This window comes from Hemiscyllium ocellatum, chromosome 2 (assembly GCF_020745735.1).
Source record: "Hemiscyllium ocellatum isolate sHemOce1 chromosome 2, sHemOce1.pat.X.cur, whole genome shotgun sequence".
NCBI lineage: Eukaryota > Metazoa > Chordata > Chondrichthyes > Orectolobiformes > Hemiscylliidae > Hemiscyllium > Hemiscyllium ocellatum.
In genome coordinates, this window is record NC_083402.1 from 122,331,257 (window position 1) to 122,353,691 (window position 22,435).

At 42.8% G+C, this 22,435-nt stretch overlaps 2 protein-coding genes across 8 annotated transcripts in view; one reads left to right on the plus strand and one right to left on the minus strand.

Moving 5' to 3' along the window:
* Positions 1-22,435, plus strand: part of LOC132828828 (amyloid-beta A4 precursor protein-binding family A member 1-like) — a 202,319-nt gene that overhangs the window by 90,871 nt on the left and 89,013 nt on the right. For 6 of the 7 annotated variants that reach the window (XM_060845981.1, XM_060845995.1, XM_060845999.1 and 3 more), the window contains exon 1: positions 11,666-11,712. The exons of the other annotated variant lie outside the window; for it this stretch is intronic. In XM_060845981.1, the coding sequence (XP_060701964.1) occupies positions 11,702-11,712 (11 nt within the window). In that variant the 5' untranslated portion in view covers positions 11,666-11,701. Of the gene's footprint in view, positions 1-11,665; positions 11,713-22,435 lie in introns of those variants that run through there. 7 annotated transcript variants of the gene reach the window in all.
* LOC132826130 (RNA-binding protein with multiple splicing 2-like) lies at positions 4,309-6,732 on the minus strand. Its single transcript, XM_060841780.1, has 2 exons — positions 6,711-6,732; positions 4,309-4,892 (listed from the first exon to the last, which is right to left on the minus strand). Exons 1-2 carry the CDS (start codon positions 6,730-6,732, stop codon positions 4,309-4,311), a joined length of 606 nt encoding a protein of 201 aa, XP_060697763.1.

A 22,435-nucleotide genomic window follows, 5' to 3' on the forward strand; every position in this document is an offset into this window, starting at 1 on the left:
CAATCCTCCCCACTAAGTCAATTCCTTGTAAAGACAATACAGCAGTTATCAGAAATAACCTTGATTATTAATCTGTGCAATATAAACCTCATTCGTACCAATCAGCATAGCTTTATAGGAATAATTTACATTTGTGTCGTACCTTTAACATAGTAAATTTAGATTAGATTCCTTACAGTGTAGAAACAGGCCCTTCGGCCCAACCAGTCCACACCGACCCTCCGAAGAGTAACCCACTCAGACCCATTTCCCTCTGAGTAATGCACCGAACACTATGGACGATTTAGCATGGCCAATTCACCTGACCTGCACATCTTTGTATTGTGGGTGGAAACCGGAGCACCTGGAGAAAACCCACACAGACACAGGGAGAATGTGCAAACTCCACACAGACAGTTGCCCAAGGCTGGAATCGAACCTGAGACCCTGATGTTACGAGGTAGCAGTGCTAACCGCTGAGCCACCGTGCTGCCCCATTTTCTCAGGGTGCTTCATGAAGAAGTCATGTGAGGTAACATTAGGGCAAGTAATCAGGAGCCTGTTCAGAGATCTTGGCTTTAACAAGCAACTTAAAGGGGAGGGGGAAAGAGTGAAAGTGGGAGATTGAGGAGTAGAATTTTTGAACTCGAGTCTAAGAAACTGAAAGCATGGCTGTCAATATTGGTCAGATTAAAATCAGGAGATGCTCAAGGATAAAAGTATCCTGTATGATTGTCAATATGTTTCATCACATAGAAGGGCTGTGATGAATTGCTGCTGTGCCATTAGGGACCGTGGCATAATTTCACACTCTATAACAAACAGAAATATGGTTTAAAAATAGTACGCTCTTACTGCCTGAATATGTTCCATGTCTTCACACTGTAGAGGTGTTGTATAAACATAGATGTTAATAAGGATCATTTCAGTGTAATTTGAAGCGGATTTATAGACCTTCCCATCACTAAGAAAGGAAAATAAATAGAAAGAAAATGTTTGGAGAGAGGGTAAAATTGTAGCTCATTCCCAGCGAATTTTCCACATTAGGCAATACACCAGAAGACACGAGATATCAAATGTTCAACTCCAGTTCTGCCCCTGTGGTTCACTTCTGATTGCCTGATGTTTGAATCAGCCTCAAACCCCCATTTGCTCCACTGCTGCTTGCTGTGTCGTCAATCATTGATTCTACAGCAGAACAGGCCATTCAGCCTAACTGCTGTATTCTAAACTCTGTGAAATGCGCAAACCCCCTCTCACACTACTTCACCTCACCCAATCAGCAGTATTTTTTCTTCCTATCTTCCACCGCATGCTTGTCTTCCCATTTTAAACACTCAGACTGCTTACTAACTGGTGACCAGAACGGCAGACGTTTTCCATTTAAAGAAAGTAAGGTCATACACAAGTGTGTTCCCTACCTCCCAATGAGTCACTCCTCGTGCTGTGATTTAAAGCACATCTTAGTTTATAACACTTCCTTTGGTACCTTTTACGTCATCAGATCATCTGGCAGTTTTACAGTGAATGAAGTATCCTTTTGAAGAGCTTGTCATGGTTATAATGTTGGGACTGCAGCAGCCAATTTGTGCATAGCAAACTCACAGACAATGGGACAATGGCCAGATGTGCTGTTTTTGTGAAGTGGATTAAGGGAGAAATATTTTTGTACACTGCCCTTTTTCGGTGATCTTGCAGTGGGATATTTTACCTCCATCTGTCAGAGCAGGTGGGACCTTGCTTTTATGCCTCATCTGAAAGGTTCATTGCTATCAAAGTCTAAAGCACTTCACAGAACCAGGCGTCAGCCAGCAGTGAATACTGAGCCACAGGGAGGAGTTGCTGGAATTTATACTTTGGCCAAAGAGATCATGTGCAATAACAATATAGTCTTTAATGTAGACAATGAAGGAGCTTCAAAATATAGCAGTTGGAAAGAGATAAATGCAGATTTCAGGAAGGACAGTTGAAAATTTGGCCAGAGACCCTGGGTGTGAGGGGGAGGGGGTGTGGCCTAGTGATATTAATGGCCCTTTTTTGCTGTAGAAATGAATGACTGAAGGCACAGCTAGCTGAACTGTTAATCCATGGACCCAGATAATGTTCTGGTGACCAGAGCTCAAATCCCACCCTGTAGTTGGTGGAATTTGAATTCAATAAGAAAAAAAAACCCCGAAATTGAGTCTAATGATGACCATGAATCCATTGTCAGAAAAACCTATCAGGTTCACTAATGTCCTTTAGGGAAGGACACTGCCATCCTTACCTGGTCTAACCTACATGTGACTGCAGACCCCCAGCAATGTGGTTGACTCAATTGCCCTCTGGAGAATTAGGTATAGGTAATAAATGTTTGACACTCTCATTCTGTGAATAAAGAAAGAAAAAGGACTTGAGGGCAGGGAACTAGAGACATTTTTAGGGTTTGCTCCCTAATCAAAACTATAGTAAATTGAACTGTATGGCACAAGAAGCAATGGCCAGAATTAAGGGTTCAGGAACTGTTCCCTATTTTTGTTGACCTTTATCCATACAAGCTGCCAAGAACTATATTCTTCCAGTTCTGGCCTCTGAATAGCCCAATTTTAATCACTACAGCTATCTGGGTCAAGTTGTGACATTTTGTTTCCTTCACTCCTTGAGAACAAACACCTTGGACTCAGTGTAAATTGTTCTTCTAAAGCACTATGGGACATTTGAATGCAGTAAAGACACTATATCAATGCAAGTCAAATGTGGTCATTGGCAAGGATGAAAAGTTGTTAGATACAGATTTTTTAAAAAATCTGTATACTCTGAAGATTATACTGAGGCAGAATATGCAGGGACTGTGCTGTGCTCGGTTTGTCCTGCACAGACCTAACTCAAGGTTACCACTATCAGTAGAGATTGCCTTTTTAAAGCAGTTTTCCAATACAGTGATTGTAATTGTACAGATGGTTACATTACTGGTGTTGCAATTGAGATTGGAATTTGAAGTTTCACCTACAAATAATTTGCAGAGAGGACTTTAGGCACAGGTAACCCCGCACTGTTTGGGAAGGTTAAGGTTATGAGATGTGACTAGAATAAGAGACCCTGTACGTAGAGGCAAAGACTGGTAACATGAAATTGCATTGATATAGTGCCTTTACTGCAATAAATACCCTTGATGCTTCAGAGGAGTAATATCAGGAAAAAAGATGATATTAAACTAGCTAAAGAGGTTTTAGGTCAGATTCATAAGCAACTGATGAAAATCTGAAATAAACAAGTGCTCGACCATTCACTTCTGTCCATTTAGCTATAAAGTATTTCTTCAATATGGTTTTGGAGAGAGTTTGCCTCCATCAGTGTGTTCTACTGATGCAGCAATATTTATTTTCTTGTGGTATAAGAGAAACTTGTGGATATTATGGTATTGAAGAATCCACCAAACCTTTACTATAACTAACCATTATATATATAAATATTCCTTGGGCATAAGTCCTGATTGTGCCTCCAACATAATGATCAGGTCAAAACAAATGACCCATGTGAAAGTAAGTGGAGTTTGAGGGTGGGGTAAACTTAATGATGCTGAACAAATTTGGAGCAATTTGGACACCTGGGCACTATTAGGTTCTTTTCTTGAGATTAAGATGTGATGCACCTGCAACTTACCAATTTCTATGAACAGCCACAATTTATTTCAGCAAGAACAAGTTTTTAGAGGATCACTTAACACTCTTCGTGATGCTTGTGGAGCATGTCAAGTGAGGCTCCCTGAACAAGGGAACCATCCTCCCCTTATACAGGGTTTTACATCACAGTCAGTCATGCATGTAAGATCCAACCCACACCACTCCCCCATAGTCATATGCTACCCAAAAACAAAGTAATTAGATTATTTCCAGAAACAAAATGAGATTAGGTTATTCCTCAAAACATTAGCTTGTCACATCCTACCTCCAAGACAGAAACCCTCCCCTCCCCAGACATCTAATGTCTTACATGTCAACAGAGCAATTCAACCCTTTAAACATCTCATTCCCTCCTTTTATCATTCCGTGATAACCAAGTAAATGGGGCTGAAACAAAGATGCTACCAGTTTATTTATAAGAATCTGACAGCCACTCTTTAAGCAAGTTATTGACACAACATACAGTGATTATAACAGAATTGTGGGAAAAAATGTTCACCAGTAAAGTTCTTAAATCCAGTCCTTTGATCACTCCACCTCCAAGTTGAGTGGAAGTGAGCCAGTTATCCAAAAAAATCTCTTTCTGTAAAGTGTAACCTGAAAACAAATTCCAGTCTCTCCTTGTGTATCACTCCATGAAGAAATCTGAATTCTTGGATAAGATCAGTTAAATATTTAACTGATGAGACTTCCATCCTTGTGGAGGTATTTCAGATGGATGATACCAGCACATCTGAGTGTGAAGTGCAGCAGCAGGGTAGGTGAACGCAGTATGTGGAATGGCAGGGGTCAGTTCTGTTGTGTACAGGCAATAGGGAGACCAGGCTTCTGGACATGCAGGAATCAATGCTGTTCCTGCAAGGTCATAGGGGTCGTGTGCAATGAAGTGTGCTGCCAAGGCAGGATGCATATTTGTGGAGTTAGGTGTAGCTGTCAGTTTGCTTTTGGCTATCATCTTGTTCACCTTTACAAATTCCACACAGAGAGTCTGAGGATTTTCAGAATCAAATAGAGTACTGTTTAATGCATTCATTACAGCTTCTACACTGCTGTCAAGTGTAACAAAGCCAACTGGCTGTTTTGATGTTAGCTTGACCAGTAAGCCTGCATATTCCTTAAATGAAGGGAAGAGAAGGTAAAGCTCACGTGGTTTAATATCCATAGGAAGGCCACTGTCGACTTCATCAGTTTGTGCTTGTGACTGGGAAGCTGATTGAATCTGTTGTGTCACCCTCCTCTGGGCAGTTGGTGCTGGTAAAGTGTACAGGTCACCGGAATGAGTGCATTACGTTCCAGAGTTAATTGTCTATCAGAAGTGCTGAGCAAGTTTCCCGGGAATGTGACTTGGTGCTGAGTGAGCATGGGTGACATTTCCAGGGGGCTGGGTAAGTGGAGTGGGACTTTGATCAAGTTGAAGGGGCAGGTGGTAGTCTGAAGGCATGCTTTACCTGTGAATGGGGAGATGTCAGAGACGATGTTAGCTGCTGAAAGTATCCTTGCATTTCCTCTCTTTGCCTACCTTGTCCAGGAAGGTATCAGAATGAATACAGTCAATAAGCATTGGTAACAAAGATTCAGGTGTACACGCTTGGCCAACTGGAGTGGTCCAGAGGCCTTTGACGCAGAGTGCAAACATCCATTTGTTTTTTTTCAGGGTCAGGAGCATCTCCCTGTAAACACTGCACAGTGACAAAGTATTGTATACCTGTTTGAGGCAGATGATCTATTTAGCACCTACTGGTTCAGAGAACAATAGAATTGAGCTGTTACTGCATTTTTGGTGGCTTGATCAGCTCTGGCATTGCCAGTATCCTTATTGTCCATTACGTGGGTAGCTCATTTGATTATGGTCAATTGCTTGGAGAGTATGGGTGGAGGACGAGATTCCAGACATCAGGAGTTCTGAATAGGTGTCCAAGGTCAGAAATCCACATTAGATTTGATTCCCTACAGTGTGGAAACAGGCCCTTTTGCCCAACCAATCCACACTGACCCTCCGAAGAGTAATCCACCCAGACCCGTTTCCCTCTGACTAATGGGCAATTTAGCATGGCCAATTCACCTGACCTGCACATCTTTGGAATGTGGGAGGAAACCGGAGCACTCGGAGGAAACCCACGCAGACAAGGGGAGAATGTGCAAACTCCACACAGGCAGTCGCCTGAGGCTGGAATTGAATCTGGGACCCTGGTGCTGTGAGGCAGCAATGCTCCGGATAGGTGTTTCAACACTGATCCCTTTTGTCTCTCCTTTCTCAATTTTTCCTCTTTGTTTACTCAATCCCCACACTGACTCTTCAGCACCACCCAAGACTTAGGGCTTCCCTCATGATCACACTGATCCCTCTGTGGTGTGTTATTCTTCCAGCTGGCCTGTTTAGATTTGTTATTTCCTCAATAGTCTCTCCACGTGGATATTAATGTTTTCCACTTTAGTCCCCCTATTATGTTTCCAAATTGCCTCCTCTGCTTTTAAAGATTTATCTATGTCGCAAGTTTCTCCTCTCGTCAAATTTCATTTCCCAATTTAAGCATCCTGACAGGAGCCTGGCCCATTCCTCATTTTGGGATGTCATCCCGGCATAACTGATGCAAAGTAGTTTCAACACTTTTTCAAATGTTTGTCCCATTTTTGAAGTCTCAACTTCCTAACTTATCTCTATTTAAAGTGCCCTCAATCTCCACACCCACTTCAGCGTCTTGACCTTAATGTGGGGAAATTTCCCATTGGTCTGAGGCAGGTTGATTGAGACATCCTTTATCATATGTACTATGTTCTGGGGCCTCAAATCCCATGACTAGAGAGATCTAATCACCAAATTCCAGAGGTCCCTAACCTCCCTGGGGCAAACGGGTTGCATACAAGTGAGTAAGTTATTTCAGAAATTCCATCACTATAAAATCCCAAGGGATGTAGGGTTTAGTGAGGGAGATCAAGGTAAATCTTAGTGGGCCCATCTGTCTCTCATTACCGTCACACAGGTGATCACTTAATCTGCCTAGAAGCTCCATAAATGTTGGAATGCCACTCTTGTCACCAAATGTTAGGTTGCCTTCTTGAGATTCTTACATGCTTGATACAACTGCAACATGCCAACTTCTGTCAAGAGCCATGATTTATTTCAGCAAGTCCAAGCTTTTGGAGGATCCCTTAATACTCTGATGCTTGTGGAGCATGTCAAGTGAGGCTCCCTGAACAGGGAACCATCCTCCCTTTTATACAGGGTTTTACATCACAGACAGTTATGCACAAAAGACCCAAACCCCTGCCACTCCCCCATAATCACTTGCCACACAAAAACAGTGTAAATGGATTAGATTATTTCCAGAAACAAATGAGAGATTAGGTATTCCTTAACAGTATTTAGAGTATGATTAGATTATCACATCCTGCCTGCAAGACAAACCCCGCCCCTCCCGCAACATCCAATTCCTTGTATTCAGAACAAATTAGCCCTTTAACTTCTTAGGGACAGTGGGAAAAGCCAGATAGTTCCAAGCAAACTGGGATATCTGTATCACCTTGCTTACTGATTCTGCCCCTACTCATTAGTTTTGAACTGCCCTGATGTGCATGGTATTATTTAACAAAGTGAAATTAATTTATGATGTTATGAAAACTACAGATTAATGAAAAGATGGTTGGGGTTTAGAGGAAAGTGAATTCTTTTTAAATCCTCCTTGGGTGATGATATTCTCTCATTCTCAGGATGCGAGTCTTGCTGGCTTGGTCATTTATTCATCATCCCAAAACCCTTTTGCTGCCAATTAGGAGTGGAGTTTTTGTAATGGTTGGGATACATCCTGATGTCTTACAAAGACCATTTCCAAATGCAGTTAAGAATTGCCGTGGGTCTGGTCTTATAGGTTGAGCAGGCGAGGAGAGCGTGCCAACTTTGCTAAAGGACTTTCGTAAACCAGATGGGTTTTTACATTAATCTCAGTTTCAAGTTGCCATTACTGACCATAGCCAGTTTTGTGGTTTATTTCAACACCAAATTAAAATACAGACTGTCCATGTGTGATTTTAGCTCACAGCTCTGGGTTAAAAGCCCGGGAACATTAACTATACAAGGATTGTTCTGTGTTTCAAAATAATCTTTCCTTAATGGCAACTCTTCTCTTGCAATGACTCATCTTTAGAAATGCAGCAAACCTGATGAATGAATACTGGTAATTGGGTGCCCTGACTCTCCGCTTGATTGCCCTACAACCTCCAGGCAGACCCACACTGTGCTTACCTTCAGTTAAAAGGTAAAGAAATAAATTGCATGCGGTTCTGGCAGCTAATAAATCAAGACATATTCCAGCTATTTTTGAAAAAAATGTAGTTACTTGTATATTGTGGCAGCTTTTGTTTGGGGTGGGGATGGGGTGTGTGAAGTTAACTCAGTTGTCTGACGAGATACCAGTCTAATACAACAGCATTAGGTACACAGTCTCTGTTCTGGCCTGGCTTTTCATTCTGGCGTGTGCCGCCCTTGCCTGATCCCACAACAAAATGAGGGCCTTCGTCATAATGTGGCAGCCATCAAGTAATGAGGAGAAGAACTTGGAGAAGTCACTCTTGTATGGAGCGTGTCAGCTAATTTGTGTACAGCAAGCTCCCACAGCAGCAAGGAGATAATCTGACTTTAGAAGTGTCGGTTGGTGAATTGTATATTATCCAGAACACCTAGGGATATGCTCAGCTCTGTTTCAGAATAATATTCAGGCAAGGTCTTATTGTCCATTTGAAAAGGAACCTCATTTAACCATCCCAGCTGTAAGATGGCCTGCCTGACAGGGTCATCTGGGTTTGTGCTCAAGCCTCAAGTGGGCCTCAAGTGAGATTTCGGAGCTGAAAATGTGTTGCTGGAAAAGCGCAGCAGGTCAGGCAGCATCCAAGGAACAGGAAATTTGACGTTTCGGGCATAAGCCCTTCATCAGGCTTATGCCCGAAACATCAAATTTCCTGTTCCTTGGATGCTGCCTGACCTGCTGCGCTTTTCCAGCAACACATTTTCAGCTCTGATCTCCAGCATCTGCAGACCTCACTTTCTCCTCAAGTGAGAGTCCACCCAGTTGAGCTAAAGCTGATTTTTTTAAAAAAAACACAGCTAGTAAATCAAGACATGCCTGTTTTTGATAAAAAGTGTGAAATGGTTGCTGGTTCTTCGCAAAGGTAAATTTGAAATCATCGCAGAATGGATACAGTCTGCTTCTGTGATCAAAGGAGCTTGGCCTGGGGAATAAGCTGTTCCGCTAAACACTGATCATTGGTCAGGGTAACAGCAGGACTGTGTGACAATTACTTTGCATTGAGGATAGCCCCATGACAGGGCCTGATAGCAGCAATGTAATCCTTTCATTGGAAACTGGGGCTGAATGAAATGTAGAGCGAAGCAGTGAAGGTCACCTCTGGCTGATGTTTGAGGGGTGGTACTGTAAATGAAATTAATTTTGGTCATGCCTTTGGGGAGGCCTCACTAATGAATTGATGCCTCTGCTTAAGAGGCAAGCCTGCAACACCGAGTGGAGGCTGTACTGGAATATCTGCAAAGTGACTGTGGATTCGGATCCTGCGACAGTTTGTGAAATGGAATCTTTTTAAGAGAATTCTACCTGGCTGAGGGATGGTGGCAGGAAATAAGTGCCCAAAGCTGGGCACTAATAATTTGTCGCCACTCTCCTGTGAAAAGGAGCAAAGAAATAGAAACAGGAGGCGGCTTTTTGGACCGTTGAGTCTAGATTAGAGTAGTGCTGGAAAAGCATAGCCGGTCAGGCAGTATCCGAGGAGCAGGGAAATCGACGTTTCGGGCAAAAGCCCTTTTGGACTGTTGTAGTAGTCATGAAGATCATGGCTGATTTTAAAGTGGCTTTAAATTGTTTTATGCCTATCTCCCATAACCCTGAACCCTTTTGTCAGTCCAGCGTAGCTTTGACTGTATCCAAAGACCCAGCCTCCACTGCTCTGTGGAGAGAATTCCACATGTCGGTGACTCTCAAGAAATTCCTGCTTTTCCTAGTCTTAATGGAGACCCCAATGTTTTAAAAAATCATGCTTTTTCTTCTAGATTCCTTCATAGGTAGAAAATTCTCTCGCCATCTCATCTGGTCTATATGTGACTCCAGTAGCACACTGGAGTTAAGCCGAAATGCCTTGAGGCAGTTAAGATTGAAAAAGAGATGTTTATTTAGGTTGTAACTTTGCTTGCTACGCTGGAAGATTTGTTCTCCGATGTTTTGTCACCATGCTAGGTAACAGTGAGCCTCTATTGAAGCACTGGTGTACTGTCCCACTTTCTATTTGTCTTGGACTCTTGTGGTGAGTGATATCACTTCTTCTTTGAAAGGTTGGTAAATGGGGTCCAAATTGATTTATTTGTTGATGGAGTTCTGGTTTAAGTGCTGGGCCTCTAGGAATTCCTGTGTCTTTGTTTAGACAATCCCAGGATGGATGTATAGTCCCAGTCAAACTGGTGTCCCTCATTGTGTGTAAGCATACTAGTGCTAGTTGGTCATGTCTTTTATTGGCTAGTTGGTGCTCATGTATCCTGGTGGCTAGTTTCCTGCCCATCTGTCCAATGTAATGTTCGTTGCATGACTGCAACAAGCATTAAAATTGGACAGACTGGTAGGAAACTAGCCACTAAAAGACATGACCAACTCTCACTGGTATCCATACACTGACAATGAGGGGCACCAGTTCGACTGGGACAGGTTAAACAAAGTGTTATGACAGTGTAGACGCATACGATATCTTTGAGTGTGGAAGCTGGCTCGGACTGAAGGCACAGAGTGTGCTGAACAATTTAAAAAATGCACCACTTGATTGTGAAACAAATAGCTGGAACTGAGTTGCCATGGTATTCAAATTCAGCCAGTTTAAATTATGCCACAAAATACCAAAATCCATATCAAATTTTAATTTTAATGCTTTGACAAACCAATGAGATGGTCGGATGTTTTGGGAAACATAAAATCAGACATTTTGAACAGTTAGCCAGAGGGGAAAGAGCACTAACCAACGAAGATACAGCTTGCAGAGCCCTTCTCTGAAAGGTACCCTCTCATATTCAAATTATGAAGCAGAAGACCAAAGAAAAAACCCAGGAAAGTACAGAGAAAGATACCCAAGGAAACAGTGATAACTGCCTGATTTTTTGTAAACTTAATTGGGGGGTTTTATCAAATCAATGTGTTGTTGGAGAGTGGGAGGTAGATAATTTGATTAGACAGAGGATTACTGTTTAGATAGTTATTGTTTAATGTTCTTTTATTTCTGAGTTAAAATATAAATTGTTAAAATGTTCTTCTTTACATGGAAGGATTTTTGTAGCTCTTGGTCACTCATTTTAACAGATTATGAGGTGAGTTTTACTGTGGGTCTGGTTCGCATTAGTAGAAGGGTTTACTCTTGTCATAACAAAATACATGCACAGGGATTCCTTGAGGCCCAGCATTTAAACCAGACCTACATCAACACTGATTTGGACCCCATTTGCCAACCTCTCAAAGAACTGGAAGTGATATCACCCACCAAACAGTCCAAGACAAATAGAAAGCAGGACAGTACACCAGTGTTTCAGTGGAGACTCACTGATGATGTTGTCTTGCATGGTGATGAAATGTCCGAGAACAAATCTTCTAGATCAGTGATTAAACTTACAACCCGAGCTAAATCTTCACACAAAAAAAACGCAGACTTTGTGTAGTGCCCATTAGTGATCTGAATATTTCAAAGCATTTTGTAGCCAACAAGTTGCAGGATAAACATTAAGCAGGGAAAATTCCACTGAGCTTGCCTGAAATTGTGACCACAGGATCCCTTTCATCCTCTTGGGAGGACAGACAGCTAGTTTTTCACCGGATCAAAATACTGGAATCCCCTCTAAGGGCATCATGGATCAACCTGCAATGCATGGACTTTCAGAGGCTTAAGATGACAGCTCATCACCCCGTTCTCACAGGTGACTAGCGATGAGCAGCAACACCCACGAGTGAATTTTAAAAATGAAGACTACAAGAAAAAGGAGCAGAAGCAGTCCATTTAGTCCATGAAGTCAGCTCCACCTTTCAATGCAATCATGGTATTTGAAATTCTCAACTCCTTTCCTGCATTTTCCTTAAGTCTTGATTCCCCTTACTGATTAAAAATCTGTTTTTTTCCTCAGCCTTGAATTCCTTGAATGACCTGCGTCAACAGCCCTCCAAATAATTCCACAAATGCATTACCCTGAAGGGAATTTCTCTCATCTAGCTCAAATGTGTGACCCCTTATTCTAAGATTATGCCTTCTGGTCCTAGACAACAGGAACTCATCTTTTTTTGGAACCACCCTGTAAAGTTCCCCAAGAAACCTGTATGTTTCAATAAAATTACCTCATTCTACTGAACTCCAGTCAGTAGAGACACAGCCTGCCCTCTCAAGGTGATCCCTCCACATTAGAATCAGCTGAGTGAAGCTTCCGTGGACTGTCTCCAATGTCAGTTGATCTTTCCCTTAGAAAAAGCAGACCAAAACTGATCACTGTTTTAGGTGTGGGCTAACTAGTGCTTAGCAAGACTCTTTTTATTCAATTCCTTTCGAAATGAAGGCCAACATTACATCTGCCTTCTTTATTATCTGCTGAAAGTGAATGCTAGATTTGAGGTATGTGCACAAGGACCACCTATGTGCTGCACCTTGTTTCAGTTTTCCCCATTTAAATATTAACCTCCTCCATTATTCCTGACAAAGTGCATAACCTCACATTTCCCATGTTATATTCCATCTGGCAAGTCTTTGTAGACTTGCTTAACTTGTCTGTGTCTCTAGACTCATTCTCACCATTTGCTTTCCCACTTTCCCACTTAGTGGGCGGCACGGTGGCACAGTGGTTAGCACTGCTGCCTCACAGCGCCTGAGACCCGGGTTCAATTCCCGACTCAGGTGACTGACTGTGTGGAGTTTGCACGTTCTCCCCATGTCTGCGTGGGTTTCCTCCGGGTGCTCCGGTTTCCTCCCACAGTCCAAAGGTGTGCGGGTCAGGTGAATTGGCCATGCTAAATTGCCCGTAGTGTTAGGTAAGGGGTATGGGTGGGTTGCGCTTCAGTGGGTCGGTGTGGACTTGTTGGGCCGAAGGGCCTGTTTCCACACTGTAAGTAATCTAATCTAATCTAATCTTATTTGTGAGTCCGCCACAAACTTGGCTACCCAAGTCATTAATGTTGTGAATAATTTTGCTCCCAGCACTGATCCCTATGGCACTCTATTGGTTACAGGTTGCCATCCGTAAAAGGCCCCCACTTATTCAAGTCTGTTAGTTAGCCAATCCTGTATCTATGCTAATATACCATCTCCAATACAGTGGCTTTTACATTGTTTAGTCTAATGAGTGCTTCCTTACCAAATAGGTATGGAAATCCAAATATGTTTCATCCACTGCTTCCCCTTTATCCATCCTGTTTGCTACCCCCTCAAAGCATCCCATTAAGTTTGTCAGGCATGATTTCCCCTTCATGAAACTGTGCTGACTCTACTTGATCATATGTATTTTTGAAATGCATGTAATCTTTCTCATAGGTTAACATGTCATTGGAGAAAGTATCTAATTAGTCAATGGTTACCTTTACTTTTTAAAAGAGAATATTACTTTTGCAGTTTTATAAGCCTCTTTTATTAGAAAATTTCTATTGGTGCATCCTCTAACTCTAGCTACTTTTAATATCTCTCAGGTCAGGAGACTTATTGCTGTTTAATTCTATTCATTTCCATCACATCTCTACTGTGAACTTGTATTTATTTTCTATCCTGTTTTTGCCCCTCATTATACGTAGTTTGAGTGCTATTAGCATCATCTACTGTGAAGATTGTAATGTATTTTCTCAACTCCTCTCTGCCATTTCCTGGTTCCAATTATGGTTTACCCAGCCTAGTTCTAAGGGGCCTATATTACACTTTGGCCTCTCTTTATGTACTTAAAAGAAGCTCTTGAATATTAATTGCATGTTTGCCCTCAAAGTTTATCTTTGGTTAGCTTTTAAAACATTCCCAATCTTCAGGCTTACGACTAATCTTTGCCACATTTTTCCCCCCTCTTTCAAAGCCTTAACGTCCCTAGTTAACCATGGTTGGCTTAGCCTCTTCCTGTAATCCTCATTTCACTCATCCACAAGACCTTCATAACTTTTGGATGAAGGGACGATGATAGTCTAGTGATAATGCCACTAGGCTATTAATCCAGAGATCCTGGTAATGTTCTGGGTACCTCAGTCCGAATCCGGCCATTGCAGTTGGTGGAATTTGAATAAATATCTGGAATTAGTTGTCGTAAAGATCACTAATGGTCGATTGTTGGAAAAAATCTGTCTGGTTCACTAATGTCCTTTCAGGGAGAAATCTGCGGCCTGTACCTGATCTGGCCTACATGTGTGACTCCATTTTGGTTGGCACTTAAATGGGCCATTAGGGATGGGTGACTGGCCAGTGGCACCCATTTCCTGTGAACGAATAAAACAAGGGGCAGCGGCTCCTCAATTGTGATCCCCTGGATCATACCCATCCTCTCCTTGAACACAGACTAATATTGAATGATCTAATATGAGGGATGTGACTGCTCTCGAGGTAAGCATTCAAGAACTTTTCCCTTCCCTGATGTGCTGCAGTGTCTGCTGCTCTGATTCCAGCTCAATGCTGATCCAAAACTTTTCCAAGCTGCAAACAGTTCCAACAGATATGTTTGTTCTGGTATCCAGCAGTTCGCAGATGTTGCAGCAGCTGTGCATCCCTCATTTGATTTAGTTTATAAAGTGATGACTTTAGATTCCCTAGACTTTACACAGTGTTGTTACTTGCTCATTTTAAAAAAATGAAATCTTCTACTTCAAGTCAGAGATGTACAGCACAGAAACAGACTGTTTGGTCCAACTCCTACATGCCAGCCAGATATTTAAATAAATCTAGACCCATTTGAGCTGTATCCTTCTAAATCCTTCCTATTCATATACACATCCAGATCTCTTAAATATTGTAATTGGACCAGCCTGCACCACTTCCTCTGGCATGTACCACCTTCTGTGTGAAAAAGTTGCCCCTTAGGTCTCTTTTATATCTTTCCCCTCTCACCCTAAACTTACGCCCTCTAGTTCTGGACTCCCCCATCCCAGGAAAAGACTTTGTCTATTTATCCTGTCCATGCCCCTCAATTTTATCAACCTCGATAAGGTCACCCCTCCAACTCTGACGCTGCAGGGAATACAGCCCTAGCCTATTTCAATCTCTCCCTATAGCTCAAATTCTCCAACCTTGGCAACATTCTTGTAAATCTCCTGAACCCTTTCAAGTTTCACAAAATGTTTCCGAGAGGAGGGAGACCAGAACTGCGTGCAGTCTTCCAAAAGTGGCCTAACCAATGTCCTGCACAGCCACAACATGACCTCCTAACTCTTACACTGTCCAACAAGGCAAGCAAGCCAAACGCCCCCTTCACTATCCTTCTACCTTTGACTCCACTCCAAGAAGTTTGTTTAACAACACTCCCCAATACCTCACCATTAAGTGTACAAGTCCTCTCCAGATTTGCCTTTCCAAAATGCAGCATCTGACATTTATCTAAATTAAACTCCACTTGCCACTCCTCAGCCCATTTGTTAATCCGATCAAGATCCCATTGCATTCTGAGTGTTGAGGAAATTATCAAGTCTCATACTTAGATTCTTGTTTCAAGAAATTCTCATGAATTCATGTAGAGGTTGATACACTCTTCACTGTCTCACAGCACTCTCTCCAGCTGAACATTGGCCCATGTTTATACAATGGTACAAACAACTTTGCTTACTTCCACACTTCACCTTTGTTCTTTGATGTTGCTCAAGGACAGAGAAAGTAACAAGCTCCAGATGTACTCCCTATGTTTCAAACTATAGTTACAGAACCTCAGTTGTTATCTGGAGCAGTGTTTTCCACTACAGACGTAAGCCTGAGAGCCAAGATACCTTTTACCTTGGTCAAGTGTACCATTATATGCTACATTCTTACTACTTCCACACTGGAGGTAACCTTCTTCATTGTTGATTGTTGACTACACCTCCAATTTTGGTATCATTGGCAAGCTTACTAACTATACCTCCTAATTCACATCTAAAACATAAGTGATAAAAAGCAGTGGACCCAGCACCAATCCTTGTGGCAGTCCACTGGTCGCAGCCCTCCAGTCTGAAAAGCGACCCTCAACCACCACCCTCTGTCTTCTACCTTCAAGCCAGTTCTGTATCCAAATGGCTAGTTCTCCCTGTATTCCATGGGATTTAACCTTGCCAACCAGTCTACCATAAGGAACCTTGTCAAATACTTTACTGATAGATCCCATCCACCTCAATCCTCTTCATCAAAAAACTCAATTAAGTTATTGAGACAATTTCTACCACACAAAACCACTTTAAAAAGTAGCTACGTTCAAGAAAAAAGAGAAAACAAAAAGCATCCTGGGGATCTAAAGCAAATTGGAGATCTTTGTTTTAGTTCACAGGCTAGAAATATTCACTATTCCTATCATACCTATCATTCCTATTCATTATTCACTATCATACTATTTCTACTTACTAATCAGCCTCCTTCCCTGCACTTCCACCACACTGTGGCTGTGGTTTGTGATGTTTCTCTAGCACTGGCCTCGTGACAGGTCAGCCTTTCCTTTTAACATCTCCCACTGTGGAGAATTTATTTTCTGTAATAAACTCGAGTTAAAGTACATCAGTACCCATTTGCATCAAATTCCCACTTAAAACTAAATTTCCAAGCATACACTCACTCAGACCCCACCCCCACCCCATGCAAAATGAAATGGAGAGCCTTCGTATTGGTAGTGTTGCAGCTTACATTGGAAGGACAGTGGGAGGGTCTCTCGTGTGTTTGGGCCAACAATCATACTCAACCACCAAAACTATGAAACACATTGTCAGATCATTCCCACTTTAGAGACTTGAGCTCATAATCTAGGAAATACCATGTTTTGGAAGAGACTCCCCGTCTACCCAATCATGGGTGGATGTTAAAGGTCACCATTCACTCCAGGTGGTCCTTCCATAATGGGAAGGTTGTGTTCTTGTGCAACAATTTGTTAGAGAAAGATCGCACTTTAGAAACAGCACTTAAAGTGTTGGCGATATAATCGCTTTACCGCCAACACACATTGTAAAGGTTTGCGCTTTCACAAGTGTAAAAAATGAGGTCTGCAGATGCTGGAGATCACAGCTGGAAATGTGTTGCTGGTCAAAGCACAGCAGGCCAGGCAGCATCTCAGGAATAGGGAATTCGACGTTTCGAGCATAAGCCCTTCATCAGGAATGAGAGAGAGTAGCCAAGCAGGCTAAGATAAAAGGTAGGGAGGAGGGACTTGGGGGAGGGGCGATGGAGGTGGGATAGGTGGAAGGAGGTCAAGGTGAGGGTGATAGGCCGGAGTGGGGTGGGGGCGGAGAGGTCAGGAAGGAGATTGCAGGTTAGGAGGGCGGTGCTGAGTTGAGGGAACCGACTGAGACAAGGTGGGGGGAGGGGAAATGAGGAAACTGGAGAAATCTGAATTCATACCTTGTGGTTGGAGGGTTCCCAGGCGGAAGATGAGGCGCTCCTCCTCCAGCCGTCGTGTTGTTATGTTCTGCCAGTGGAGGAGTCCAAGGACCTGCATGTCCTCGGTGGAGTGGGAGGGAGAGTTAAAGTGTTGAGCCACGGGGTGATTGGGTTGGTTGGTCCGGGCGGCCCGGAGGTGTTCTCTGAAGCGTTCCGCAAGTAAGCGGCCTGTCTCACCAATATAGAGGCGGCCACATCGGGTGCAGCGGATGCAATAGATGATGTGTGTGGAGGTACAGGTGAACTTGTGGCGGATATGGAAGGATCCCTTGGGGCCTTGGAGGGAAGTGAGTGTGGAGGTGTGGGCGCAAGTTTTACATTTCCTGCGGTTGCAGGGGAAAGTGCCGGGGGTGGAGGTTGGGTTGGTGGGGGGTGTGGATCTGACGAGGGAGTCACGAAGGGAGTGGTCCTTGCGGAACGCTGATAGGGGAGGGGAGGGAAATATATCCTTGGTGGTGGGGTCCGTTTGGAGGTGGTGCGGTTGCAGGGGAAAGTGCCGGGGGTGGAGGTTGGGTTGGTGGGGGGTGTGGCGGTTGCAGGGGAAAGTGCCGGGGGTGGAGGTTGGGTTGGTGGGGGGTGTGTCCCAAATTCCGCAATCGCATTATAGCGAATTCACGTTAAGAAACGTGCATTATAGCAGAACAGCGTGTATTTTAAAGAAGAACAGAAGTGTTTTTCCCTGCTTGTCCTGGACAATGTTTACATCTTAACCAACCTTACTTTCAGGGGGGAAAAACTACCTGATTATGCACTTCATTTTTGTTTTTGTGGGCTTATTAAATGCAATTATAACTCAAAGTTTCTTCCATAATGACTGTGACTAGGCTTTATTAAGTAGTTGTGAATTACAGGGTCACATCTCTAAAATAATTCAAAATACATATACAGTAACTATCTCAAAAACAATGTAAAGAATAAGAGCGAGAGGAGGTCTTTCTCCTCATCAGTGCTGCTCCATGGCCATATAATGGCTGATCTTCTACCTCAATTCTTCACGCTGTCCCGTACCCTTTAATTCCTGTAGTATTCCAAACTCTTAATGATCTCTGACGTCAGTGTCATGACAGAGCATCCACAGCCGTCTAGGGTGGAGAATTCCAAAGATGCTTTGAATGAAGAAAATTCTTCTCATCTCAGTCCAATATGAATAAACTTGTATTCTGAGGCTGTGCGTTCTTATTCTAGATTCTCCAGGTAGGGGAAACATCCTCCCGGTATCTGCTGCATCAAACCTTGTAAAAATTCTGTGCGTTTCAGTTGGATCAGCTCTCATTCTTCAAAACCCTGGAGAAAGGAAGCATCATCGACTCGATTTTTCCTTGAATGTCACTGACCTGCTGCTGAGAGAAAGTTAATTGCTTTTCATTTGAAGAGCTGCCGATTAAGTTTGAAAATATCTCCTCATTTTGCTGCAGGATCCAATTGGGATGGTTAGAAAGAAGCTATTAGCTCTGGTGGAGAGAGCGCAGAACAAACTTAACATTAGAACTAGGCCATTCAGATTGACTCCTTCGCACTGAGGAGAATGGAAATTTTTATCTCTCTTGTCTTACAAAGCAAAGAAACTCAGGGTCAAATGGAAAATTTCAAAATGAAATTGATTGCTTTCGTTAGGCAAAAGTGTTCAAGAATTTTTAAATGGATTTAAATAGCAATTTTCGCTAATATCATATATCTCAAAGCATGATGTACAGTTTAATTTCTGTAGTTATTGTTGTATTGTAGGAAACACAGCAGTCAATTAACACACGACAAACTCCCAACAGTAGCAATGCATTGACGACTGGATAATCTACTGTTATGATGTTTGCATTGAAGGAGAAATAATCGCTAGGGCATGGAGGAGAACAGCCTTGCTCCTTTTCACCCCTAGTGCTGTGGATATATTGAACCCACCTGATATGTCAGAGGGCAACTTTGGTTTAACATCTCATCTGAAAGTATGCACCTCTGACACAGCAACAAGCCCTTCAATACTCCATTGGCTTGCTAGCTTCAATTCCTATGCTGAAACTCTAGAGTCGGGCTGGAACCTTGAAACGTGTAATTCAGAGATGAGCATACTACCTGCTGAGCTACAGCTATGGAACCAAATTGTATCAGCAACAAGGCAGCCATGCTCTAAGCAAATGGTGGAACGGGCTGGAGGGGCTGATAGATCCATTCATGAATACTCATTCTCCGCCCCCCCACCTTCTGGACATTATCCCTGTGGGATTGCCTGAGTATTGGACACTGATGTGTTTTATTGCTGCAGTGAAGGCCCAGATTTCCTCAGCCATTATTAACATTTCTCAAGGGTACTAAATTAGATTACTTACTTAGATTACTTTCTTACAGTGTGGAAACAGGCCCTTCGGCCCAACAAGTCCACACCAACTCTCCGAACAGCAACCCACCCAGACCCATTCCTCTCCACCTAACACTACGGGCAATTCAGCATGGTCAATTCACCTAACCTGCACGTTTTTGGACTGTGGGAGGAAACCGGAGCACCCGGAGGAAACCCATGCAGACACAGGGAGAATGTGCAAACTCCACACACAGTTGCCTGAGGCCGGAATTGAACCCAGGTCTCTGGCGCTGTGAGGCAGCAGTGCTAACCACTGTGCCATCGTACTACCATCCGAACCACATAGCAGGAAGAGGCAAGCCACTTCCTGACTATAACAGTTAGGATTTATCTCAATATTAAAACATCCCAAGATTCTTCACAGTAATGTTGCAAATCAAATTTTGATGCAGAGCTACTTGACATATTAGAAGAGGTGGGCTAAAGCTTGGCCATGAGAGGTAGGTTTTTACAGAGCAGCTTAATGGAGGAAAATAAGACAGAGAGGTTGAGAGGTTCAGGCAAGGAGTTCCTCAGTTTACAGCTGAGGGAGCGACTTTCAGTGATGGAGTGATTTATGTTGGGATGTGTTAAAAGCCAGAGGATGGTAGGGAACTAGGATGGTTTTGGGGTGGGATGAGGTTACAGAGATACAGAGGGATGAAAGAATTTGAAATTGAGGATGAGAGATTTTAATACTCAAGGAAGTTGGTTTGGCTTGAAGATAACATCAGCTTTTGAGTCAAAGGGTGATGGGTGAATGAAATTCACTGGAAGAAATGACAGGGGCAGTCAAACTTTGAAAGACCTTCATTTGGTGGAGGTTGGTAGTTGGGAGGCTAGGCAAAAGTGCTATGGCACTTCTTGGCCATTCATAGGATGCATGTGTCACTGGTCAGGCCAGCGTTTATTGTCCATCTCTTATTGCCTAGAGGGAAGTGACAAGTCAACCACATTGCTGTGGGCCTGGAGTCAATGTAAGCCAAGACCAGGTAAGGATGGCATTTCCTTCCCTAAAGGATATTAGTGAACTAGGTGGGTTTTTCCAACAATTTGACAACAGTTTCATGATCACTATTAGACTGTTCATCACATTTTTTAAAAAAGTTGAATTCAAATTCTTCCATCTGCCATTGTGGGATTTGAACCCAGGTCCCCAGAACATTACCTGGGTCCCTGGATTAATGGTGTAGCGATAATACCACTGGGCCAACGTCTGCCCAATTAGAACTGAAATCTTTGTTTTTAATTCAGTGACTGGGACATCACTGAGAGAGTCAGCATTTATGACCCTTGGAAAATAACTGAGTGGCTCACTCGGCCATGTCGGGGGTCAGTTAAGAGTCACCACATTGGTTTGGAAAGTTGAGCTGAAATTGAGAATTGAACTTTGAGCAGCCCCTTGTTTTGGAAAGGACACTAAACAAATGGATGTTTGTTTATGAGAACTAGCCTAGAAAGATATTATAGTTAGTTAGTTATAATTAACATTGCAGATCTTTCAGCTCCAGGATGTGTTGCGCTCAAGGGCCAGCAGCTGGTTGGATGCTGCATTGGTCGATCAAGGGGAGGTTAGAGCTAATCAGCCAACACACAGCTTGTAGGAAAGTGAGAGTGAAGCCAGGAGCTGAACTGGGCTATGTGCTTGGAAACTGCTGGACTAGAAAAATGTGTTTGAGTTTTACTCTCTCTAGTTTTATATTCAGTTAAAGAATTATCGAATATTTTGAGAAAAGAATCCCAGTTTGTAAGAGAGAAGTGACGATGTGTTGGAGCCTGCAGGAAGCTGTTTGCATTGGCTGCGGTCTTCAGAATTTAAGCAAAATACAATCCCATGTGCCTGTAATACAACCCATCAGTCAAGGAATTTCCTAAAGGCTTTGTACTCTTTGTAGAAATAGTTAGCAAACTGGCTTGTTTCAACTTCTTACTTTCTTTCTAGTTTATCCTTTATGTGTGTGGATGTGGATGTGTGTGTGTCAATCAAAGAAGAGTAGCTTTAACCCATAAATATTAGCTGCTTATTAGTCAGCTTTGCTCTACTAAAGTTACAATGTTAATAATTTGTTAATTTCTGTCTAAGTCATAAATTTGGTGTCTGTAATTGGCTGTTCTTAAACTTTGAGGATCGTCAGCTGTGTTGTGAATTCAGTATCAGTGAGTCTCATTTGGGCAAGCTAGCTATCCCTTTGTCAGAACAGTACTATTCTAGATTCATCGAATTAACAGGATATAAATCTCACAGATGACATGCTGGGAGTTGAACTCACATTTCCATAACATGACGCCTCCACTATTTCTTCACCCACCTCCCTCAGAACTCTAGGATGTAGTCCATCGGTGCCAGGACATTTAGAATTAGAGGGGGTCAATTTAGAACTGAAAAGAGGAGACCTTTCTTCAGCCAGAGTGTGGTGGGACTGTGGAATTCATTGCCACAGTGCAGTGGAGGCCGGGACGTTAAATGTCTTCAAGGCCAAGATTTGATAAATTCTTAATCTCACAAGGAATGAGGGCTCTGGGGAGAATGCGGGTAACTGGTGTTGAAATGCTCATCAGCCATGATTGAATGGCGGAGTGGACTCGATGGGTCAAATAACCTTACTTCTACTCCTATGTCTTATGGTCTTCTGAGCAAGAGCACATTACCACATTCATTATGCTATCGTATCTCATTGTCAAGGCTGGAGGGTAAGAAAGCCATGCGTGAGGGTTTCATCAGTCAGAGCACTGAGCTATGGGTGGATGTGGGCAAATGCAATGGAGGTGTGGAGGTAGGTTGTTTTAGTGATGGTGTTTTAAACGTAGTTTCAGATATCCCGATCAAGGTTTGTCCAGGAACCAACATCCAAAACCAACAAATTGGTCATTGGCA

What these genes read in the sequence shown, in the direction of transcription:
- LOC132826130 (XM_060841780.1), bottom strand. Translation starts at nt 6,732, where the DNA reads ATGTTGCAGTTGTATCAAGCAT. An exon ending in GTTGCAGTTGTATCAAGCAT is followed by an intron (nt 4,893 to 6,710) that starts GTAAGAATCTCA and finishes ACACTTTACCAG; the next exon opens with CACCAACTGCCCAGAGGAGG.